Below are 17,262 nucleotides of genomic sequence, written 5' to 3'. Positions count from 1 at the left end.
GAATAATGAAGTAAAGTTTGAAGAACATACCCTACTATAAAACAGTATTACCAATAATATTTCAATGGAATTTTTTTCACTAGGTTACTTTTAACTTTTATTTTTTTAATTTCATGCTATTTTCCTAAGTCATATGCCAAATACATTATCAGGAAATTCAAAGACTTTCAGCACCATAACCTATTTTCATTAGGTAACAATAAATGATATTTTGCATATACCTAAAAAGAATCCAGTAATATCTCAAATATGTAAAATCATGAAAATAGATTATATTTTAAAAATTACAATGACATAATGTTATACCAATATGCATAACATCTTTAACAACCATATAGTAATTGTTAGGTCTGTGGAGAACAACTCCCTTCCCCACCCCCACACACATCCACTTTGTGAAGTATATACATAGCCTTACCAGAAAGCACCTGCCAGAAACTGGTAATCACTTATAACTGTTAGTCACCTGACTGTCAATCACCTGTGCGTCAGCCAAAGGACCCTAAATTCTGAGGTAATTTCCTCATCTACTGCAGCCACACCTCCTCTTCTCCTTTCCTTGTATAATCTCTCTCCACCATTAGTTGAGCTGCTATATACTATACAGTACAGCCTACTCAAGTGTGCCCTGGCAGTGTGGTTCTCCCAATAAACCCTCTTCTGCTTGAATCACATGGCAATCTCCTTTTGGGAACCCTTACATCTGGTACCAAGACCCAGGAGGAGATAGTGTCAGGAATTGCTGGACCCCTCCTCTTCTCCTGCTTCCTGCCACTCCTCCTTGAACCCCAACTGCCGAAAGAAGCCCCATGCTGAACCTCTCACCTTTACCATTGCTGGCCACACATTCCCTACACCATCTCCTATCTATGGGCCCTCTGTTCGTCTGTCTCCCTCTTTCAACATGGCAGCACCCTGGAGAGATCCTCTATGCCTTTTGGCCAGTCTTCTTGTTTTGGGGATGCCTGAATTGAGAACTGAAGCTCAGCTAGAGACACCTCAGTTGGACTGGGACATCTCCCACCGTTGCCTCCTTCTCTCTATGTCCTCACAGACCCTGCTCTACATATGCATGGACCCCCTCTACATCCTTAGACTCCTCTCTCCACATCCTCAGGGACTACCTCTATGTCCTCACGGAGGCCTCTCTTCTATGTCCTCATGAACTCTTCCCTCTACATCCTCACTGGGCGCCCTCTAAAGGATTCCATGAAGACAACTCCAGGACCGCCTGGAATGCAAGAGACAGGAACTAGCCAAGGCATCCAGTTCTTTCTTGTCCTCCCTGAACATCTGGCTGCCCTTCCTTCTGCCATTTGTGAGCCCCCAAATAATGTTCTTGTCTTATTGTTTGGCCCGTCTCATAAGACTTATATCAGATTTCATCCAAAGACACATACCCACGTTCACCACCAAGGAACTGGTGCCGCTGCCTTCTCCTAGACCAGAGGACATCTCTGCCTTTTGCCCCTAAAACCAATGCTCCTTGCCAACAGGAAGTAGCCAGAGAGTCGATGCCTCTTTATTACTATCAAAAGGCTAGAATATTAGGTCTTCCCAGGATAACAGCCCTGTTCCCACTCTCCTCTTATTGAAAGACAGCACATAGCCTTACCAGAGATCATCTGCCCCAAACTGGTAATCACCTGTAACTGTTAATCACCTGTCAATCACCTGACTGTGTCAGCTAAAGGACCCCAGGCTCTGAAGTCACTTCCACATCCGCTTCGGCCACATCTTTTCCTCACCTTTCCCTATATAATCTCTTTCCGCCATTATTTGAGCTGCTATATGATACATGCTGCATGCTCTGCCCTATTCTAGCCTGGCAGTTTGGTTCTTCTAGCAAACACACTTCTGACTTCACCTGTGTGGTGGTCTCCTTTTGGCAATCCTTACAGTAATCTACTCCAGTTCTTCCTGATACAAGAATATAGATTATAAACTGGCTTTATAGTACATTTAATTTTTCAAGACAAAATTTGTAGACAAATCTGTCTATACAGTTATCTACCTTGTATGATTATTTTCCCTGTATTCGGATGTCCTTTTCCATCCATGTAGCCATTTCCCTTTTGCAGTTCACTGCATCTTCTCAATCATACTTCTCCTCTCATCTCGCCAGGCATGCCAACCTCCTAGCCACACACCACCCACTGCTCCCCACCTCTGATTTCAGCTAGCTCTCGGGAAAGAGCAATATGGTAAATTCACAGCAAGGCAGTTCTAAGGGGAAACAGCCCTTTTACTATCTGATCTCTCCTTATTCCCCACCCTCATCTCTCACCACGGGACTGACTCCACCCTTTCAGCCACCATGATCTGCTTCCTCACAAGTTCACACCTGGCACCATTGACTCCTTCCATTTCAACCTAGAGCAGCCTTCATTCCCACATATTCCATCTTCCTCCTCATGCTTTGGCATATCTTAATCTTCATACGGAGCTATTCCATGGAGTCCTGAGATCCTACTACATGGCACCCATAGCTCCATCTGTCATTTCGTTTATGTATCATAGAGTTTATATATGGATATATATACACATAGAGTTTGTGTGTATGTGCATGTATATGTACTGTAGTGTACACCTCTACCATGGCATAACTAAACTATACCCCACTCTCAGTTTTTCTATGCCCCTCAGTTAGCCATAAGCTCCTTGATGGCAGAGATACAATTACCAAAATCTATCATAATGCTTAGCTTATAGTAGCATCTCATAAAATTTTAGTTCATGAATGGATAGATGGATAATTGAACTAGCAAGCAGTCAAAGCATGGAAAAACTGTCTTTGTGTTCCTAACATATATATTATGTAAGTGGCCACTCTCTTGTTAAAAGTGAGCCATTCCTCATTCTCACTTTATTCTGTACTTGCAGGTGGGTGGAAAGGGAGAAGGAATGTACAGATACTTTAATCTAGAAACCAACACCTGAGATATGTAATGGAAATCTCATTCAGTGTCAGAAAAATGACCAAAAGAGGGTGACATCTGTAACAAACAATACAAGAAATGTACCCAAGGCCTAATGTATGAAACTGTAACCACTCTGTACATCACTTTGGACAATAAATAAGAAAAATAAATAAATAAAAGCATTAAAGACCAACCATATCTAGTGTATGGGCAAAGGACAATTTATTTACATTTTTATCATGATAAATGTGTAATAACAACAGGAAAATAGCAATAAATATAAAAATACTCAATCCATTAAAAAATACATACATGTAATTTGTCAGTTCTTCCCCACACATCTATATTTTGACATGTTCCCTGAGTGTGAACTGTCTGTAATCACTATCAACTAAATGAGGCCCCAGGGATGCTTTTAATAGAATCCCCCAGTTCATTAGCCAGTGGTCCTTCTTTAACCAAAACAAGCAATGAAGAAGAATGAATATGAACTCATCAGTAACTCTAAGGCAGGTTGATTGCCTGGTCATCCTTGAACTTGGGAATCTTCTTAAATTCACTTTGCTTCCTGAAGAAAAGCTGGGCTAAGATGTGGTCTGCAGTGGCTTGGAGATAATCATCCATGTCAAGAGTTTGCAGCTGACAATGAAATCCAAAGACATGTCAGAGACAAGGCATTGCATTAATTACTTCCTTGTACTTGGCTCACTGACTATGGACGCCTTCACATGCTCACTCTGGGTAACAGTGTATCCTTGCCCTAGAGAACCCATCTTTTCAGCTATCTTTCCTTACTAACTTTCAAAACTCTCACTTGTGATTCTGAATTTCACTTATTTTCCCACAAACTGTTGTATGTATCTTGTATTTTGGGTTGTATTTCGCATTCTGATTTGTTCTTCCAGTGGCTGTAGAGAACAGGGCCAGTGCAGTGGCAGTGCAGTATAATGCCCACCAAAAGTAGGGGTCCCTGGAATTCTCCAATCAAGTCTACTGCCAGCTTTTGATTCCATCTCTTTCTGCCCTGGAGAGTTTTGAGAGTTAGGAAAACAATGGCTGGAATTTTCTAATCTCCTTCAAAAACGGTGGGATGTCGTGCTGGAAAGGAGGCGCATCTAGCAGGAACCTAGCCCACTTTGGGGTAGAGGTCTTGCTGGAGATACTGCATGGCTAATTCTGCAATCATCCCCAGAAATCTGGTAAGATCAGCCAGGAGAAATGTATATCTGTCACTAGAATTGCCCTGGGGATGCCTAAACAGATTATTAAAATCCATGCCATCAAGATGAACTGTACTCATAACCCAACTTAAAGAATTATAACCTCTTGGTAAAACTACTTAAAAATTTTTAAACTAAAATAAAAGTAAATTAATAATCTTTACTATGTCAGTAGGAATCCTAGTCCTAAGGATTTCTAAATACCAAAATTCCATTATCTGTTCCCATAATTCTACCTAATCAGTAAATCATGGGATAAGCTTTTAAAGTCAAAACAATTACTTAATACAATGATATTTTATTTCTATTTTATAGATATAGATAGTCATACGTTAGGCGGGTGCCAGTGGCTCACAAATGTAATCCTAGCTACTCAAGAGGCTGAGATCTGAGGATCACAGTTCAAAGCCAGCCTGGCAGCAAAGTCTGTAAGACTCTTATCTCCAATAAACTACTCACAAAAGCCAGAAGTGAACAGGCGCTGGCAGCTCAGGCCTGTAATCCTAGCTACTCAGGAGGCTGAGATTAGAGGATCACGGTCCAAAGCCAGTTTGGGCAGGAAAGTCCATGAGACTCCTATCTCTAATTAACCACCAGAAAATTGGAAGTGGCACTGTGACTCAAGTGATAGAGCACTAGCCTTGAGCAAAAAAAGGCTCAGTAATAGTACCCAGGCCTAGAGTTCAAGCCCCAGGACTGGCAAAAAAAAAAAAATCATACACAGATTTTGCATAAGGAATGAAAGCAATGCGGTACCCATTAGCCCAAAGTTGGGCGGGGCGGAGGGGGGTGTTTTGTTTTGGTGCTGACCCTGGGGTTTGGCTGGCTTTGGACTGGGATCCTAAGATCTTAGTTTCCTGAGTAGCTAGGTTTACAGGTGAGCAGCCCATGCCACTGGCCCAAAGTGTTTGTTGTTGTTTTTTTTAACATGAAAAAGAAATCCTATCTTTCCTTCCTTCTCCTCTTTTCCTTCCCTCTCCACCTTCTCCTGTCCATTAGGGAGCTGATAAACCTTCAGAAGAGCATATATTCTGTTACTTTATGCCATAAGGTATACAATTTATATTAGGAAAGCCACTTACTCCAGATATTAGTAACATTCTCTAATATCTGTTTTACTAGTAACTAAAATAACTTCATGGATTCCCAACATACTGATTTTTGTTCAGAATTTGAAGATTAAGAGAAAATATGAATAGGAAAATGCTATAAATGGACCCATCTAAACCAAATGGAGAGATTACTTGATAAAATTTTACACATTATTACTTACAACTCATTCATTCAATCCTTCATTTAACACTCATGTAATGAGAACCCTCACTGGTCCAGACACATGGCTTTAGCAAATATTTGAAGATCACTGACACTCAATAATGTCTCTTAAACTGGCTTATTGTTACCTGATCTCCAGTACTGAAGGCAAGCACAAAGAGCAAATCCTCATCACACGTGTTCTTAATATAATGCTGAGCTCCAGTGGGGAAAAATAACACATCTCCAGTATGGATGTTAAACTCCATGGTACTCTCTGTATTAACTATGCCCACCTAAGGGGGAATTATGTTTGAATTAATAACATAAAGTGACACATTCATTAAGAATAAGTATTAATTGTGAAGAAGAGAAGCCTGAAAGCATGTGATTATATGGGGAGGGAAAGAGTAGAAAATGAAGGCTATCTTTCATATAAAATCTGTGTCAGAGACAGGGCCCCACAAAACTAAAAATGCTGTAGTTAGCAAATGTTTTTTCAAAGTATATTATTGAGCCCAATACTCCGAACTCCACAGAAAAAAAGGTATCAATCACTACATTCTAGTGGAAGGTTGTGTTCCATATACATCAGGGAAAAGATTCACAGTTCAGTGTTTTACTACTTTCATGCACACAGATGCACAAAAGGACTACAAAAACAGTCTGATCTTTAAAATGTAATCTGTGAAGGACTGTTATGCCCTTCTCTAATTTACCAAAACTGTCACTTCTAAAAACGTAGAACAAGACTCTGAATGACATGGCAGAATTTCAACTGGCTTTGGTGTTTTCTTCCAAGTATAGGCCAGGAAAGCCTTTTCTATCTCTGCATACTACCTTAGCGTTCCCCCCAGGGAACCCCAAGACAGTCTAGAATAAGCACAATAAATCAATATAGCAACTACACAAGCTAGCTTATCATGTAAGTGACTGTCCAAACCAAGTTCCCTTAAGAGATGGTAATAATTTCACCAGAATAACAAATAACAGCATAGGTATCCCGATAAGCTACGATACATGTCATCATACTGATGATACACCTTCCCAGCTACACCTCCCTATTCACCCAGCCATTATTTCACATAAGCCCACCTCTACTTTGCACTGCAAAGCTCTGAAAACCTAAGTCTGTGTTCCAGATCCTCTATCATATCACAAATATTCACTACTTCTGAAGTGTTCTGAGCATCTTCTCATGCACATCTGGAATCTGTCACATCTCTGCATAGTCTCCTCTGAATAAACTGTTCCCAGAAAGCTATCAATTTTATGTTACTAATAACTCAACTAAAATGAAGAAACCTTCATTTGCTTTTCTTCTGCATTAAGGAAAGACCAAATGTTTGTTGAGAAATTACCTTTCCACATCCACTTAATACATATCCCATTTCATTTGCATTAAAATGAAAATGTGGCTGACGTAATCCATTGTTATAAATTCTGAGTGTACTCAAGGCGAGGGCATTTTGATGCTTCAAAAAAAAGTAAAAAGAAATCCAGTAATTTCGCAATTCTGACTTAATATTAAAATAATTAACATTAACATTCAACTTTGCAACTTAATAATTCACAGTCATGGTAATAACTAATACTTATCAGCTATAACCTACAACATTCTGAATCTTTATTAAAAATTTATTCCTTACAGGTTGGTAGTATTATTCTCCCCATTTTAGTGATGGAATTAAATTAATAAGGTTGGTTATGGAATTTACCTAGGGTCACACAACTAAGAAGTAGCAGAAATAAAATTTGAACCCACAGAATCTGATGCCACATTATGTAATATAGCCAGTTGAACACAGAAAACAAAAGAAAAGGTAAGCATCAATGACTATCCATGCCAAAGAAGCTAAGTTACTAAATCCACAGATTAACAGCATTGGTACAGACCAACCAATGTTTGACTAGACTTTTCCTTTTCCTTTATCCAAAAGAAGCCTAAATCAGATCTGAAGCTCATCATCTCTAAATGCTCATCAAAAGGATCTTTTCAATTACCTGATGTAGAAATTCACTGAAAATTTTTTCATTGTTATTTAATTCACTTCCATTTTTCCAATATTGTGCCTGCTGTACTACTCCTCCTGGAAACTGATATTCTTTTGAACCTGAATCAGATGAAATTTAAAAACCAAAATAAGACCTCATATTTCAAAACTACTTCAGGAAAGAGTGCCAGTGAAGTGAACAGCTTTCCTCTTCACAGAAAACTACATAGTGGGAATTGGTAGCATGGGATCATACCGGCTCCCACAATATTAACCTGAGACAGCTAAGAGTCTATTCTACCTTTCAAGCTCTCTTTTCTAATACAGAATGTCCCCCTTTAGGATACTCTGTTCGACTCATGGAAAATGGTTAGAAAATATGCAGTCATTCTATACCTCATCCTTCAAGTCAGTCAGCTATCAAGCTCTGTCTACATTTGCTTCACAGCAATTCTCTCCCTCTCCCAACTGCCACTGTCCTTCCTGAGGTCGTAGACTGTGAGAGTACTCTCTGCCTCTACCAGCCACTTCTTTCTTTTCTCTATAATTCAGGCGCAGTGATCTTCACTTGAAAAAGCAAAAGATCTTTACTTGTCTCTCTTTTTCACAACTAATTAGTTCCCCCTCCCTCCCATTAAGGTATAGTATTAAAAGCGACATGGTTTCTAAACCCTGCAATGATTGGGTCTTTCCCCTCTCATCAACTTTCTCTGGCAGCATCTCTCAGTACCAATACACATCCACAACACTTTGAATCCCTTTGTCACCTTCTTTGTTCTTCCTTCACTCCTCTCATATCACCTTTTCTGCTGAGAACTATGGTTTTTCTTAAATTTTTCATGCCTATGGTCCATCATAAAAAAATCTGTCAATCCAAACTATATATATGCAGATATATGTATATGTATGTGCATATATGTGTATGTGTGTATGTATGCATATACTCTACGCTGAAAAACATACCATACCTTTAAGGTCAAAAAAGTATCTCCACACAAGGCTATCAGGAGATTGTCCGTAACTAACATTTGTAACCAGTTCTGCCAAGTTGGGAGGAAGATTGACCCCTTGATCTTCTGTTTGCTTGTGGAATTTTCTAATGAAAGCAATTCCACCTTCAGGCTGGAACACACACAAAACCACATAAGACATTTAACAAAACATTCTACACATGTGAACAGTAGAAAGGCGAGTAGCATAACCATCAGTGACGCCCAGGCTAACCAGAAAAGCTAACCAGTTTCCCCTTAGGCTTGTGACATGAAAATCCTCAAACTTTTCAATCCATTTTGATTTTAAATGGATCTTTCTTTTATTTCAGTCCTGGGTCTTGAACTCTGGTGCTATCCCTGAACTACTTTTGCTCAAGACTAGCACTCTATCACTTGAGTCACAGCTCCCCTTTCAGTTTTTTTCTGTGATTATTTGGAGATAAGAGTTTCTCAGACTTACTGCCCTGATTGGCTTTGAATCACAGTCTTCAGATCTCAGCTTCCTGAGTAGCTAGGATTATAGACATCCAGCTTAAATGTACAAACACTAGCACAAACATATATTACTTCCCATGCTTACCATATTCACTGTGGTAGAATATTTCTCTAGACCACTAGGATCCACTACAAGTACAGTAATATTGAAAGCTTCCTGAAGAGATTCCTAAATATAATCATAGAATTGTTCCAGTGGCAATCATGGACCAGCAGCAGTTCTGCCCCATTTGCACTGTCAGCAGCCGTACCTCGCTCTGCAGCCAGCATTATCAGGTGTCCCCAGAGATACTTGGAGAGATCAAAAGCAGTGATTCTAAGATCTAACTTACAGGCTGATCAACACAGAAAGCCTCTTCATGCTTTTGCACAGTAGGTGACCATTGACAATTATGTACTGTACATGTTAGGAAGCTAGAAGAAATTATTTTAGAAGTTTTTGCCATAAAGAACTGATAACTCAGGGGATATGTTTAAATTAAGCATTATATGATAGATTAATAATATATCAAGACATGGTCATCCATTAATTAGTAAAAATGTATTTTTAAAAATTTAAGTACTGGGCTGGGGATATGGCCTAGTGGCAAGAGTGCCTGCCTCATATGCATGAGGCCCTGGGTTCGATTCCCCTAGCACCACATATACAGAAAATGGCCAGAAGTGGCACTGTGGCTCAAGTGGCAGAGTGCTAGCCTTGAGAAAAAAGAAGCCAGGGACAGTGCTCAGGCCCTGAGTCCAAGCCCCAGGACTGGCAAAAAAAAAAAAAAAAAAAAATTTAAGTACTGCTTCTTTAGGAAACGTATGGGACCTGTTTCATGAGATTAAGCAAACATGATTTCAGGATCCTTGTTATCTCTTCCTGCTGTGCATCAGGCAGGAATCGCTCCCCTTTCCCTTTTCTCTCTACTTTACCCTGCTTTGCTAATTAAGTCCCATTAACTTCTTTGTGAGTTTCCATTTTAGTAGGAACCCTCAAGATGGTTTTTATTGTGGATCTCATGATCCTCTGATTTGGAAAATTGGGAAGCTGAGGAGAGGATTTCCTCCATTCTCTACTGTTAGGGATCTTCCTTACAGTCTCTCCTTTCTCTAGTAACACAAGTTGTTGCAAGCTTAGGCAGGAGGTAAAGTTCACAACATCTGCCATGTAGAACTAACTTGCTTTAAAATGGTGCCAAACAGATAATAAAATAATTAGGTAATTGTATTGAGTCAACCAAGTAAAATACAAAGTAAAATATCATCCATACATAGGTTTTTCTAGTATTTGTTTTTCAATATTCATTTTCATAGTATTTTTTTGAAACATAACTTTTAGTCCTATCAGACATTTAGAATGTCCTTATTCTAATGCTATTCATTAGCTATGAGTTTGTATCTTCCTATATATTTTCTCTCATCAAAAAGTGAACTTAACCATTTCAGCTATTTTCTGTATTTGGGGAAAGTCTGTATACCCTGTGTTTGTGAATTCCAACTTGAAGTAATCTCATTGCCATGTTATAAGCTATTTACATCCAAGAAACTTCACAAATACAAAATTACATTTTGACAAGAGTAAGTGAAGTTGAACTGAGAACCAGAATATACATCTTTTGTTGTTTTCCTCCCCTGAATATTTTATTCTTTATTTGGACTTGAAGTAAGCATATTATACAAATGATCATCTTAATCAGCACAACTAAATGAGTTCAGAAAATAAATTCAACATTTTATGATAATCATTATATTTTTAGTTGTAAAATATAAATTATTCATTGTATAATACATAAATGAAGAGAAAATATGATCTATTACATGTAGCAAACTTCATACAAAATGATTTTCTGAAGAGTTTATGACTCCACAAGGATATAATAAATTATAGCAATTTTCCATTGACTATATCATAACCTTTCTGCCAATACATTATAATTTCCTATGGAAGACCTACATGAAGGAAAATAAAAAGCAACCAAATTTAAACACTTTTTTCTGTAGTATAAACACAAGATACTCTTTTAGGCTATGATTTAAATGACTGTAACTATTAGCCAACTTCTGAATCTGGTGGATTGCTGCGTAAAAGCACAACTACTTATGCTATCTTTGTGCCTCTGTAATGAATACTTCATGGTGAGAGGTGCTTTCAGAAATGGCACATACCTTAAGTGACCTGGAAGCAATGTCTTCAGGCACAGAAAAGAATACGTCATCAACGTCCAGAGTCTGAAGTTCATCGTGTGTTGAGAAGAAGAGCAAGAAAAAGCAGTCTTCATTACCCACATTTTTTATCCAGTGTAATGTGTTTTTAGGGAAGAAGATCACTTGGCCAGCTGTGACATTGTAGGTGGTAGCTACTTCACCACCATCATCAATCACCCCAATCCATGCTGTTCCCTGAAGCACAAACAGAAAAGCAGACCTTACTTCATGCAGAGCAACATTTTTCAATCTGTTATTACCTTTCTTCTAAGCTTTGCTTTCAAACTTGTTTTCCTATCACCACCCTATGAAAGTTTAATACCATAGGTATATGCATATATATCTATCTATATATACATATAGATATATGTACATATATAGTAGATCACTATCCTCTCTGTGTATATGTATATATATATGTATGTGTGTATATATATATATATATATAATCACCTTTATATAAATAATCACCTTTATATAAAAAAGAGTAAAATCGTTTGCCAAATCTTCCATCCTCCCTAGGGGCAATACTGTCCCCATTGGGATGCCAGGTTTTAGAATTTGAAGAGAGGGAAACAACATCTGTAAGATGTGCTCATGCTCACATTCAGATGTGCATATATTTTTCAGATAATATAATCTTAATAACAGTATCAGCTCAGTCTTAGTGCTTTGACTCTGACAGGTGCGTATCAAAGCACTTGACTATATTCAGTTATTCCTTATGTCAAACACATGAAAATTAGTAGTGCTGTTATCCCATTTTACAGAGAAGAACATGAAGTTTGGGAGGAATGTAACATTTTCCCAAGGTTACTCAACTGTTCAATGGTAAAGCTTAAGATCTGGATCTAAGAAGCCTGGCACCAAAGTCTATACTTTTTTATTATATTTCATCATACTTTGATTCTGCTGATATGAAAGTCTCTATTTTCTTTCAATCTCTACTCACTGTAAGGTACAGAATGAAAAGGAAGCCTTTGCTCTACTTACACAGACAACGTGTAACTTAGATGAAGAGATATTATGAATACAAGAGAAAGGTGAACTCTACAGAACTCTGTCTTCATCTATACAGGAAAAAACTGCAGAAATATTTATATTGCAGTCCAGGCATCATAGACTCCAGGCACACAGCACAGACAGCATGGTGTCTTCCAGGCCAAGCACATTATTTCTCTCCCTCCTTCTTTCCTTTCCCCTGATTGTCCTTTGTCCTTCATCCTCCTCCTCCTCCTCTTCCTTCTTCATCTCTCTCTCTCTTTCAATCCCTCTTTCCCTCTCCTTCTCCCATTCTTTCTCCACAATAATATGAGCAATCTTTTCCCTTAGATCCTTAAGCTGTTCATGAGTTGATGATCTCACCAGGCACCAGTGTTTCACACATATAATTCCTTCCTGCTCAGGACACTGAGATCTGAGAATCATAGTTCAAAGCCTGCCCAGAAAGGAAAGTCCATGAGATTTTTATTTCCAATTAACCATCAGAAAACCAGAAATGGTACCGTGGCTCAGAAGAGCATTAACTTTGAGCATAAAACCTCAGGGACAGTGCCCAGGCCCTGAGTTCAAGACCCATAACTGCCTGCCATGCCCCCCAAAAGAGCTAATGATCTCATAATTTCTTGGGGGTGAAGAGAATATTCAACTCCATTAATCTGAATTTAGAAACTCATGTTGTAAGCTTTTCCTGAATTTCCAGAACTACCTTCCCAGGCTGGGCTACAATCCCAGAACCCAGTATCTAGTAGCATGTGCTTCAGTGCAATTGTCCTAGTGTGGAATTTGTTTAGGGCTCTCCTTTGAGGAAAGTCTACTTGGCTGCCTTTCCTTTCTCTTACTACCCTAGCATTGCTCAGTCAACAACATGAAAATTAGTCTTCCAGAGGTTATTCTCCTTTATATATTTTGTATATATGGAAAAGGCAAGAAGTCTGAAAACATGGACTATGTCATTTTATCGACATAAGCCTTTATGGAAAATAAGAAGGGCTTGGTCTTATTATAGATCAAACTCCAATCTCTCCTCTTGTTATAAATTCCAAAAGCATAATGAACTATCCAAATATAAAAAGTATTTAATTATCTTTTTTATTTTTATTTTTTTATTTTTGGAACGTGCTTGACAGGCAAGCACTTTGCCACTAAGCTACATCCCAGCCCCATTTTTAATTATCACTAACAAAAAACTGCACCAAAAACTGGCTGCATGTGGTAAAGGTAAACTAGACCAACATGGTAATAGTGACCTACAAACGTTCTGGGAGGTCTTTGTCATCACCGCTTCTCCACTGTCTGGCATATAGAAGAAGTTCTATAAATATTTGCTTTGAATTATCTTGAACTCAACTAGTACATTAATTTCTCCTCAAGGTGTGTTGATTTCATTTGACTCAGCCACACACAAGGCTTGCTGCTTATTTCCTAACAGGAAAGCTGATTATTTCTTTGATCATTAACTCAGAGCTTCCAGTTTTAGATTTGGAACAGATAACTAAACAGTGATCTTTTTAATGGTAGCATGTAAAAAGAATGACTTCATAGTGAAAAATTCAAAGTGATAACAAAAGAAAAGCTACTGCTTGAAGGCACTGCCAACTTATCTAACTGAATCTAATTGAAAGCCTGGGTGTTTGTCTATCAGTTAAGTAAGTTTTATAGCAACTAAAATAATACCCTGAGGATACACAAGGTAGATGCTTAAGAGCAGAGTATGTGCAAACTTGTCATACCTGTGCTAGGTAGCCATGTTCATTAGCATTGAAGTGCCAGTGAGGGGCCCGGAGGCCTTTGCTTTTTATTCTCAGGGTCCCCAGCGTTATCTGTGATCTCTGACTGTTCAAGCTGGTGCCAAAGGCCTCCTCTTCTTCACTAAGATAGTCTTTGATATTGTTCCTATAGCGTGCCCACTGGATTTCACCACCAGAGAATTCAAACACCTAAAAAAAACCAACAACAACGCGTGAACAAGCCAGTCATCAGCATGAAGGCCATCAGCATAGGGGGCATGACCCACAGAATAAGGATGAAGCAAAAACAGAATTGCCAGTGGTAGTGAGGTCAATTTGTCAAGTGTCAAAAAGGCAAGGAATAAGACTTTACCAAGAGTACAAAAATGACAGTAATGGGCTGGGATGTAGCTCAGTGGCAAAGCGCTTGCCTAGCAAGTGCAACGTCCTGGGTTCAATCCCCAGTACCAAAAAAAAAACAAAACACACACTCAAAAAATGACAGTAATGATACATACAGTGCTATACAGGCCGTGCTAACATTCTAAACCCTGATAGGTTTTTTTAATAGCTAGCTAGCTTGGCAAGAGAAGAGAGGGATTTCATTTGTCACTGTAATTCTCTTCTCCAGCTAGAGGCACATAGTGATATCTACTGGAAATTTTTGCCTGCAACAAACATCAACCCAATTCTCCCCTCCTCCCTCGCCTCATTTCATCCTGTGGGTCCTTCCAATACAACAATGCTTAATAATTTGGTAGAAATGTACTTTTGTAACCACGATTTATTTACTGTTGTATAGAGGCTTCATACCTTGGATTTAGGTAAATGATTAAGAAACTGGAATTTTGGATCAACCACCTTCTGTACTTTTGGAGCTGTGGTTTGAGGAAGCCAGGATTGAGGCTGAGAGTTGTTAACATAAACCAAGGAGAGAATCAGGACTCCAAGTGCTGTGGTGATGACACAGGCCAAGAGACACAGCAGAAAAATGCTCATCAGTGACCACTGCTTCTCCTTTTCCTATAAGAAATTAGGAAGTCATTATTCTTGTTCATGATGCATTAGAAATATTGAATGCTTTCTCAATTTCTCTGTGTCTCATATTCCTGATGAGGCTCAGATATGAGCAATGACTGGGAAACATCACACTGTTGTCGGTAATTATGGGTCTGAAAACAAGTCCTCCTGATTCCCTGCTGCTTCCACTAAATTATAGTGCTACCACTGAAAATCACTTCAAGAATCATGAGAATTATAATTAATATGGTCCAGTGCCCTCAACAAAAAGTTTACATTTACATACATCACAAAACTAACATCTAGAATTTTAAGAAGTAAAAAAAAAAAAAAAAAAACAGTATAACATGTAACTTCGGATATCTCAGAGCATATTGCTTTAATAGCCATTAATATTTCTCCCTTAATCACTGGCCTTCATCAATCTTTCTCAAACTTCTTGTAAATTCATGTTAAGAAGTACATTCCCCATAGTAATCTAGAAAAATGTACATGTATAAATGCCCATACATATACCATTTAAGCAAGTTATATTCATATATACCATTTAAGCAAGTTTCACAAGTAGTACTTGTTATGCAATTCATTTCTAAATGTTAATTCCAGTACACCATGTACATGTATGTATATCATGACTAATGAATTCCATCCTTAACTTTGCCTGGATCTTTTTAAATACATGATAGAGCAAATTGTTATTGTAACTCCTCAAGTTGATAGAGAAATAAAACATCTCAAAGACAGGTTATTTTTTTAAAAGAAAAAAACTAGCTGACTCCATTTCCAGATTTTTAGTAGTTAACTGGAGATAAGCATCTCATGGATTTTCCTGTTCAGGCTGGCTTTGAACCACAAGCCTCACATCTCAGCCTCCTGATTAGCTAGGATTACAGGCATGGGCCAGTGAATACAAAAGCTCAGGAACAGTGCTCAGGCCTTAAGTTCAAGCCTAAAGATGGACCAGCATGTGTGCATGTACACATGGGCACACATGCACGTGCACACACATGCACACACACACATATACACACACACAAATGAGCTGAACCAGGAATTGATGGCTCATGCCTATAAGCCTAACTAATCAAGAGGGTGAGATCTGGAGATAAAAGTTCAAAGCCAGTCCAGGCAGAAAAGCCCATTAGATTCTTATCTCCAATTAAATACCACCAAAAGAAAAAAAAAAATCAGTAGAGCTGTTGTGGCTAAAGTGCAAGGCACTAGCCTTGAACAAAAAGATTAAGGGACAGTACACAAGCCTTGAATTCAAGCACCAGAACTGGCACCAAAAAGGAAAGAAGGAAGGAAGGAAGACCTAGCTGAAATAAAACAATAAATAATCTCCACCTTTAACTTGTCTAATAGCTATGGATATGCGTCTAAGATCTGAATTGAGAGGTATGCTTTTTAAACCTGGTGATAATAACCATTAGCCTAAAGCATTCATTAATACTCTCAGTCACAATTAAAAGAAAATTAGGCTATTAAAGAACTACAGAATATGTGAATTGAAGATATATGAGAGAAGACAGAGCAAAAAATACTCAGAGCAAGAGCTGAGGGTCTCCTGGGACAGCTTATCTAAACACCAATTCTTTCCTGATATCTGCATAAGGATTTGGGGAGCACCTGTCCTAGGATGTAAATCCCCATCTTACCATTCTGGAGATGGTGCTCATCTTCCCAATAGACAAAGCTTTGTGTGGTCCATCTTCATGCATTTCAAATGCTGAGTTGTCCATGGGCAGAAAGGATCAAGCAATTTACTGAGAAAGAAAAGAAAAATAAATAACAGCTTTACCCAACTGGGTTGTCTCTAAGAGAGAATGACAATTCTTAAGCAAGAGAACATTTATATACAAATGACAGCCTAAGGAAATAAGGAAGCTACCTCTCAAATTATAATCCTGGTTCCAGAGAAAACCCCTGATAGAATTGCAAAACAAGAGATCAATAAAATACTTGTTTTGGTCCCCATCATTTGCCCATGACATGTACACAGATAATAACAATCACAGCCCATATTACTTCCTTCTTTCCTTATGCGTCAGACACTGTGTTAAGTAATTCACAAACATGATGTGACATCATTCTTACAGAAATCTTGTCAGGTGCTATTTTAAAAATCAGGAAACTGAGCCAAAGAAAGGTAAAGAACCTGCTCGAAATCACTGGAACAAAGGCTATAGGATGCTTTTGTTTCATTGGCGATATTAGTGATTAAACTCAGGGCCTCACTCTACCACTTGAGCCACAGATTCACTTCTTTCGCTTTGTTTTCAGTCATGTGCTTTTGTCCCATACAGCCTTGAATCGTTATCTTCACACCTCTGGCTCCATAATAGCTGAGGTAACAGGTAAATTCCACCATTCCTGGTTTGTTTAGAATGAGGTCTTGCTAACTTTTGTTCAAGCTGGCCTCAAACCATGATCCTCCTATCTTTATCTCC

At 38.5% G+C, this 17,262-nt stretch overlaps 1 protein-coding gene across 1 annotated transcript; it reads right to left on the bottom strand.

Annotated features, from left to right (window-relative positions):
* Nucleotides 1-3,328: 3,328 nt before the first annotated feature.
* Nucleotides 3,329-16,584, bottom strand: LOC125364047. The gene is made up of 9 exons (XM_048363460.1): nucleotides 16,471-16,584; nucleotides 14,606-14,815; nucleotides 13,796-14,002; nucleotides 11,025-11,258; nucleotides 8,358-8,511; nucleotides 7,400-7,509; nucleotides 6,757-6,870; nucleotides 5,545-5,691; nucleotides 3,329-3,560 (listed from the first exon to the last, which is right to left on the bottom strand). Exons 1-9 carry the CDS (start codon nucleotides 16,552-16,554, stop codon nucleotides 3,426-3,428), a joined length of 1,395 nt encoding a protein of 464 aa, XP_048219417.1. The 5' UTR covers nucleotides 16,555-16,584; the 3' UTR covers nucleotides 3,329-3,425.
* Nucleotides 16,585-17,262: the final 678 nt, after the last annotated feature.

Source organism: Perognathus longimembris, chromosome 15 (genome assembly GCF_023159225.1).
Source record: "Perognathus longimembris pacificus isolate PPM17 chromosome 15, ASM2315922v1, whole genome shotgun sequence".
NCBI classification, from domain to species: Eukaryota; Metazoa; Chordata; class Mammalia; order Rodentia; family Heteromyidae; genus Perognathus; species Perognathus longimembris.
The sequence above is the reverse complement of the archived record's forward strand: the minus strand, read 5'-3'. Positions and strand labels throughout refer to the sequence as shown.